The 7194-nt window shown below is 63.1% G+C and overlaps 2 protein-coding genes across 4 annotated transcripts in view; one reads left to right on the top strand and one right to left on the bottom strand.

The window, feature by feature from the left end:
• Positions 1–41: 41 nt before the first annotated feature.
• On the top strand, positions 42–1738 carry TIMM22 (translocase of inner mitochondrial membrane 22; the record flags this gene model as incomplete). Its single annotated transcript, XM_019510962.1, has 3 exons — positions 42–257; positions 358–430; positions 1058–1738. Coding segments are annotated over 3 exons (366 nt in total), but the record flags the coding sequence as incomplete, so codon positions are not given.
• Positions 1739–3722: 1984 nt separating this feature from the next.
• Positions 3723–7194, bottom strand: part of ABR (active BCR-related) — a 45798-nt gene continuing 42326 nt past the window's right edge. For 2 of the 3 annotated variants that reach the window (XM_019511221.1, XM_019511222.1), the window contains 4 exons: positions 6822–6956; positions 6552–6657; positions 5619–5766; positions 3724–4934 (listed from right to left, as the gene is read on the bottom strand). In XM_019511221.1, coding sequence (XP_019366766.1) covers positions 4845–4934; positions 5619–5766; positions 6552–6657; positions 6822–6956 — 479 coding nt within the window. In that variant the 3' untranslated portion in view covers positions 3724–4844. Of the gene's footprint in view, positions 4935–5618; positions 5767–6551; positions 6658–6821; positions 6957–7194 lie in introns of all 3 variants that reach the window. The other variant, XM_019511223.1, reaches the window with a different exon arrangement.

The following is a 7194-nucleotide window of genomic DNA, read 5'->3' on the forward strand; positions in this document are numbered from 1 at the left end:
CAGGCGTGGGGTGGGGGGGGTGCGGGGGCCGCCGTGGCTGACCCCCGCGTGCTCCGGCAGGGCTGGTGCTGGGCGGCGCGTTCGGCGTGTTCACGGCCGGCATTGACACCAACGTGGGCTTCGACCCCAAGGACCCGCTGCGCACGCCCACGGCGCGGGAGGTGCTGCGGGACATGGGGCAGCGCGGCGTCTCCTACGCCAAGAACTTCGCCATCGTGGGCGCCATGTTCTCCTGCACCGAGTGCCTGGTCGAGTCGGTGAGTGCCGCGCCCCCCTGCCCACACCCTGTAAGATCACAAGCGGCTCCTGGGCCGATCTGATGCCGCCCGTGACCCCCGCGCATCTCTCGCTCCGCAGTACCGCGGCAAGTCCGACTGGAAGAACAGCGTCGCCAGCGGCTGCATCACAGGAGGAGCGATCGGCTTTCGAGGTGGGTCAGGTCTTGGTCGGCGCCGGGAGCTTCTCTCGTCCCCGGCCCCCTGCGGGGTCTCTTCTTGTGGGGGGACGGGGACGCTGCCCCAGCAGCGCGTGAACCGCTTCCCTTCACGAGCTCGAGGGGTTACTCCGGCCCTTGCTTTCCTCCACCGTGCGAAGGATGCGTGTAGGCAGGGAGAGACAGGGAAAGGTCCCCTCGGCTCGCTTGAAACATCTGTGGGGACGTCGTGCTGTTGTGGCACTTTTAGAAAAGCTGGTGTTTTTTCCCCTCTTTAAAAGGGACCCACTCACAAATAGGTGCTGAAAGCGCCTGGCCCACAACCATTCCCCTAATTATGCTCGTTATCTGTGTCTGTCCTAGACAAGCTAATCCTTTTCTCTGCCTCCATTGTGGTGTTCAGCCCCATGAAGGCACCTGAGACCAGTCCAAGTACAATCAAATGCTCCTCTCTGGACCTGGCAAAATGCATTTGCCGCCCTTCAGGAGCAGAGAAACCATGACATGTGGCCAAGTCGGTACCTCGTGCGAGTCTGCCCTCTGTGGTCACGAGTACGACATGGGATGCATGTGAAAGCAAAACCCAGGGAGCTTCACTGAAAGGGGTCTCTTCTTGCATTGCAGCTGGTTTGAAAGCAGGGGCCCTTGGCTGTGGAGGCTTTGCCGCTTTCTCTGCAGTGATCGATTACTACCTGCGGTAACAGCGGTGTCCGGGGGAGCGCAGCCCAGCTGCAGTGGGGCCACCAGCCTTGCCTCTCTGCCTTGGGCTTGTCCACCAGAGCAAGCTGGATGTTGCCTGCTGCATTTCCTACACAGCTGACAATCGGCCAGCCCATAGCGCTGGCAGGCTGCCTTTCAGCACAACTGCTGGAGCCTCTTGGGGCAGGGCCAGGCTCAGTGGTCAGTATCCTCCGAATGAATTGGCCGACTGTGTCCGTTTCCGGGAACGGAGCCTGCTTTCCCCCTGCCTTCCAGACCCTTTGGGGTCTGACTGCTATCAAATGCATTGCCTATGTGGAAAGATCCCTGCAGGCACTCCCTGGATACGGAGACTCGGCTGACCCATCTCATGACTTGCTGCAGATGTTTAATGGTACCTGGTTTGCAGCCACAGCTCTGCTGGAAAGCAGTGCAGTATCGTGCGGGAGAACTTGTAGGCTCCAGCTCACGGCCAATGCCCAGCTGCGTAGGTCATCTTGTTTCAGGTACCTGGGAGCTGGGCATCCCGGGGTTCAGCAACGCCTCTCCTGGCCTCGTGCTGTTTAATTACTGGTCGCACTGAAATAAAAGCTTAATGGAGAGGAGGCCTTGTTCTGCAGTAGGCTGATGTCTGACCTGAATTAACCCCTGGCAGCTGCACAGTGAATAACTGCTGCTGGCCAGCGGGGCGGGGAGGCCCCTGTAATGACACTCTGTCAAGGAACAGCAGTGCAGTGGGTGGTTAGTGGCTCAGCCAGTCCCGTGACAGCACAGCACTGCTCCCACCCACCAAGGAGTCTCAGCACTTCCTGCAAGAGAGACTGGGGAGGGGGCTGGGAGCCTGCTGGAACATACTGGGCAGCCTGCACCCCCAGTCCAGGTTCTGGTAAGGCAGGTGCAGCTGGCAAGTGCGGGGGCCCTGACTGCAAGAGGCCTGTCTGCTGCACCTGAGGGTGCCTCTGCGACACCAAGCACAGCACAGCTATGGCAGTGTGGGCTGCAAACCCCCCTAGTTAAACTGAGGTGACACATGGGCAGCTGGTTCTACCCACGCTCTGCCCTGGCAGCAGTAGCATGAGCTGGGTAGGCACATCCACATGCCCTGCAGCTTCCCTTTTGTGGCTCTGCAGCCCCAGCTAAGCCTGCCTGCAGGAAAGGGCATGAGAAGGGGCCCTTTGCAGCTCGCTGTGACGGGCGGTGGCAGCAAGCTCTTCATGGGTGTGCAGCAGGTTGTGATGCTGCCCTGCCCAACCATGGGGCTGGACCACTGCCCTCCCGATAGTGCTGGAGTTGCACAGCAACACGCTAGTGCACTAACTGGGGCCATGCAGGCTTGAGCTATGGAAGCAAAGTGCTGCCCTGCAAGACCAAGCGGGACTAGCCCAGGGGCTTGGGGCCACTTTACCTGTCTGCCTTAATGGAGAGGCATCTTACTCCAGGCCAGACCCCTGACCGCTCCTGTTCCAGCGACACCCGTGCGCTGGGCTGAGTGCTTCTCTTGGAAGGAGGCTGCTCTATGGTCTCCTGTGTCCATCAGTTCCTTTCCCAGCTGCAGGGTGGAGCAGGGTTGGCAGGTTTGAGAGCCGGGTTTCTGCACTGCCTTCCGGCACTCCTGGCTCTCAGCAGGGCTGCAGTGTCCCTGAAACAAGCAGCTGCAGCAGGCAGTCTCTCTTGAGGCTGGACTAGTTCTGGGCCCTTGGACTTGCCCTGCAGCCCAGCCTGGCCACACGGACAGCACCAAGCGTAGCAGCTGCTGTGACATGAGGGCAGCGGAGCAGGCGCAAGCATGGACACCGCGGCTCCGTTTGTGCAAACATCAGGGCTTTGCATTTATTAACATAGTCTCCTCACAGACTTTACATCCATTTAAAGTTCAGAATCTACATATGTTTAACAGAACACAAAAAATATATCCTTAACAGCTCGTTAAAAGTCCAATATGAATGAACAGTTCTATTCTACCTGTAGCTGCAAGAGTCCAGCGCCCCCCCCACCCCTACCCCTCAGGGCCAGGGCCTGCGTGGGCAGTCATGGGGGCTGGCTGGCTGTACAGTCACCACGTGGAAGTACGCCATCGTGGACAGGGACTTGGACACATGTAACAAATCAGACAGACGCGGGATCCGTTTGTGCAGTCAGCTCCGCCCTTGTCCCGGTTCCGGAGTCCGACGCCGGGGAGGGCGAGAGGCCTGGGTACTTTGTACAATGTCATTTCCCTTCCGCTCTGAGCAGAGTGGGGTCTGGAGTGCGAGAGCCCTTGAGAGGGGGCGGAAAGGCCTCCCCCTCCTTCGCTGGTGTGGGGGCTGGCAGATACTGTCGCCCCAGGAACGGGACGACTGGGGACATACCTGGTGCCTTCAGGAGGCAGGTGGCTCGCCCTGCAGCAGTTAACAGTCAGGGTGAGGGGCCACGCCGTTGGGGCCAGCCCCGCAGCATCCATTGTCATTTGGCACAAGATGGGGCAGGACCTCCCAGAGAAGGGGGGACCATCCCTCTGCAGGCTGTCCCAGGAGGGGGGCAGAGCAGCCCCCAGACATCCCTCCGGGGCCAGGAGCCACTGACGGGGATGATGCAGGGAAGTCTCTAGCACACAAGGCTTTCCTCCATGTCAGCCCTGGGCTGGAGCAACTCTACCTCCACTTCCCTCCCTGGAGCTCAGACGCCCCCTGCCTTGCTGCAGAAAGGGGCAGTGGGTGGCCAAAGCCCACCTGTGTTTGCCTAGCACCAAGGTGCAGCAAGGCAGCACCTCCACTCTCCTCGTGCCTGACCAGAGCTGGCACTGGCATGGCAGGAACAGGGTCGCCCTGTCTCACGCCTGCAGGAGGAAGGCAGCTGCTGCTGGCTCAGCTGGGCCCAGTGGCTGCCCTAGTGGCAGTGCTCGGCTGGAGAGGAACATGTGCAAACAGCTAAGGCAAAGGCCCAGACGAGGCTGGCAGGGACAGGCAGTCCTCCCATGCTTGGCACTAGCAAGGGCCCAGCGCACTCCTGGGGGACCTGCAGTGATCGTGGTGCCTCAGGGCGACCTACCTTTGTGGGGGCAGCTGGTGGACAGGGTAGGACGTGGGTGCCCCCCTCAAAACAGCCCCACTCAGCTGCTGCAGGCTGGGTCACAGCATCGTTCCCCACAGGAAGAGGAGAAACGGGGAGGGAACCACAGTGCTACACAACAGACAGGCAAGAAGCAGAGGCCAGGGCCACAGGGCAGGCCACAAAGCACCTAGGGGAGACGAGTCCCCCAGCTCCCAGAGCAAAGGCTCACCGGGGGAGCACAGTCCAGTCGCGAGGTCCAACGGGCGCACAGGCAGCAAGGCAAAGCGGAGCTGGTCGTTGCCGGGAGCCCTCGGCCTCCGAGCGGCTGAAGCAAGCCGACGCCGCGCATGCAGGCACGGGGACAGGCACGAGACAGGCACTGGCAGGAGGCTGCAGGCTTCGAGCTGGGCAAGAGGAGGGGCGCCAGGCGGGCAGGAACAGTCCGGGGGGCACCCATGCCCGCAGCCGTTACGACCTCTTCTGTTGACCAAATATACATAGAATGATTCCTGAACACAAAGGTACGTAAGACACGACTACTGTACAGGGGGGGTGCAGGGCCGGGCACAGCGGGCAGCTCCCACAGTCCCAGGAGCACGCCGCTCTCCTGCCAAGGAGCGCCCCGGCTGCGCTGCCCCCGCGGCAGGAGGCCGGGAGTGTTCGCAGCGGCACCGCCCAGCGCCTACACGTCCGTGGAGAAGTAGAGTGTGTTGCGCTTCAGCTCGGTGAAGGAGATGGGAGGATGCTGCAGGTAGTAGAGCAGAACCTGGACCTGCCGGAGCGGGAAGAGAGCGTCAGGGCCAGGCCTGCCCCGAGCCACCCGCCCCTTGAAGCCCAGGTTAGACGGACCCAGCAGCCCTGCCCCATGAGGCACGTACGGGCAGGGGCTGGACCGCACGCACTAAGACAGGCCGCATGGAGCAGGCAGGAGCGTCAGTGCCCGTGCGGCAGGCCCAGCCAGGATTGGGTCGCCCCACGTGCATGCCCACCTCCTCCGGGACGGGCCAGTGCTGGCTCTGTTCCATCCTGGCACTTGGGGGAAGAGCCTGGGGCCCCTACGTCACCTGCAGCAGGAGCATGGCCCCCTCCCAACTCAACGGGGCAGCTGTCCCCACCCCTCACTACTGTCTGGCACCTGCTCTGGAGCAAAAAACCTCCACCCTTGGGGAGGGCAGTGCGTGAGGGGTGCCCACAGGGGAAGGCTCTGGGCAGGCAGGGACACCATGGCAGGCAAGGCTGGGTGATTAAGCACCTCCGAGGGAGGGGCTGGTCCATGGTGGGCATCACGGTGCCCCAGGCGGCTGGTGGGGCACGGGCTAAGACCCCGAGGGAAGTGCCATGTCAGGAGGCTGTGGCACGGGTGTATACCAGGGAGCTGGCAGCAAGCCCCGGTCCTGCACAGCGTGTCCAGCAGGGAGCGCTGGGGGCCAGGGAAATGCATCCCCCCTCCTCCTACCTGCGCCATCACATCGTGGGACCAGATGTCGGAGGCCAGGGTGGGGTGCCCTTTGCTCTCCCCCTCCGAGGGCCTCAGCAGGGTGGGGCCAAAGACCGTGGCCAGGTTGTGGAGGGACATTTTGTTGACAGGCTCCTTCTCGGCAACCCTGCGGGAATCGGGAGCGCGTGAGCCACTGCAGGGTGCAGGCATCGGCCCCGTGCCCGGCTGGCTCTGCCCAGGCAGAGGGAAACCACAGCAGATGCAGAGCTCCCACCTCCCCTCCCCAGTCCCTGGCTTGGCTGCTCAGCCTGGCACGAGCTGGCCCAGTGCCCAGACAGCTTTGGCCATCTTTCCCGGAGAGCTGGGACCTGCCCGCGTTGTCCGGCAACACTGCCCAGGGAGCAGTGGGAACTGGCTCTGGGAACAGCCCAGGACCCCCAGTGCCTCCTCCTCCAGGCTCTGCAACCCCCCAACCTCGCCCAGTGCCAGGGAGACCAGGGTCACAACACGCCACGGCAGAAGACAGCTGCGCTCCCCACACGCGGGCCCGGCCAGGACAGCAGATGTGGGAACGGGCCGTGCCCGGCTCCCAGCCTGGAAACCGAATGGATTTTCCTTCCAGGCCCCTCCGCTGCCCCCTCCCCCTGCCTGTTCTGTTTACTGTGCACCAAACCAGAGAGCAAAATGCCTCTGGAGCGAGTAACACAAGCCGCCCGCCCCATCCCGGCCCCGCGTGCGGCAGCCCAGCGCCTTCCCCGCTCCCAGGTCCTCGGCAGCAGCAGAACGGCGGGTCGCGGTACCATGGGGGGCCCTCACGCCAGCAATGCACAGGCATCGATGTGGGCGGGGTGTCCTGCACACACGGCCCAGACCCTCTGGCTGATCAGCAGCCCCCCTCCCGCCTGGCCCGCAGGACCATGCGCGCCCCCGGCGGGTGCAGCGGGGTGTTACCTTTTCAAGTGTTCCAGCAGGAAGAGGAAGGTGATGAGATTGGGGTCCGGCAGCGAGCGCAGGAGGTGCATCATGCAGTTCTCCTTGGCCGCGGGGTCCGAAAGGGCTGAGGACAAGGAGGCGGTGCTGAGACCGGCCACGCACCCACCCCCCCGCACCCACCCTCCCCACTTGGGGTGGGAAGTAGTCGGCTCCGGCTGCCGGGCAGTGCCCACCGCCTCTGGGGCCGCAAGGAGGAGGCCTATGGGAGACGCCGCTGCAGAGCCTTACCGATGCCCTCCATGAAGGCGGGGTAGAGCCGGTCGGTGAGGAGCGGCTCTGGCAGCTCGCGGAAGTACAGCTTGAGCGTGCCAGCGATGGCGTTGATGTCCATGTCGCTCAGCATCACCAGGATATCCTTGTTGTCTGCACAAACCATGCCGAGCGTCACACCCGGCTTACCCCCCATCTGCGTGGGGTACACCCAGCAGGGCCTGGCCCACACTGCCCCTAGTCCAGAGCTCGTGCGCCCCAGTGCTCGGTGCCAGGGAAGAGAGCACAGCTTGTGACCGGTGCCCGGCCCCAATACCTGCCCCTCTGGGCACACAGGGGCCTTCCTCTGCCTCGTGCCTTCTGTGGCAGACTGAACACGGGGCACTGCTCC

Source organism: Gavialis gangeticus, unplaced genomic scaffold, assembly GCF_001723915.1.
Source record: "Gavialis gangeticus isolate Ggan-Ray unplaced genomic scaffold, GavGan_comp1, whole genome shotgun sequence".
Lineage (NCBI taxonomy): Eukaryota > Metazoa > Chordata > Crocodylia > Gavialidae > Gavialis > Gavialis gangeticus.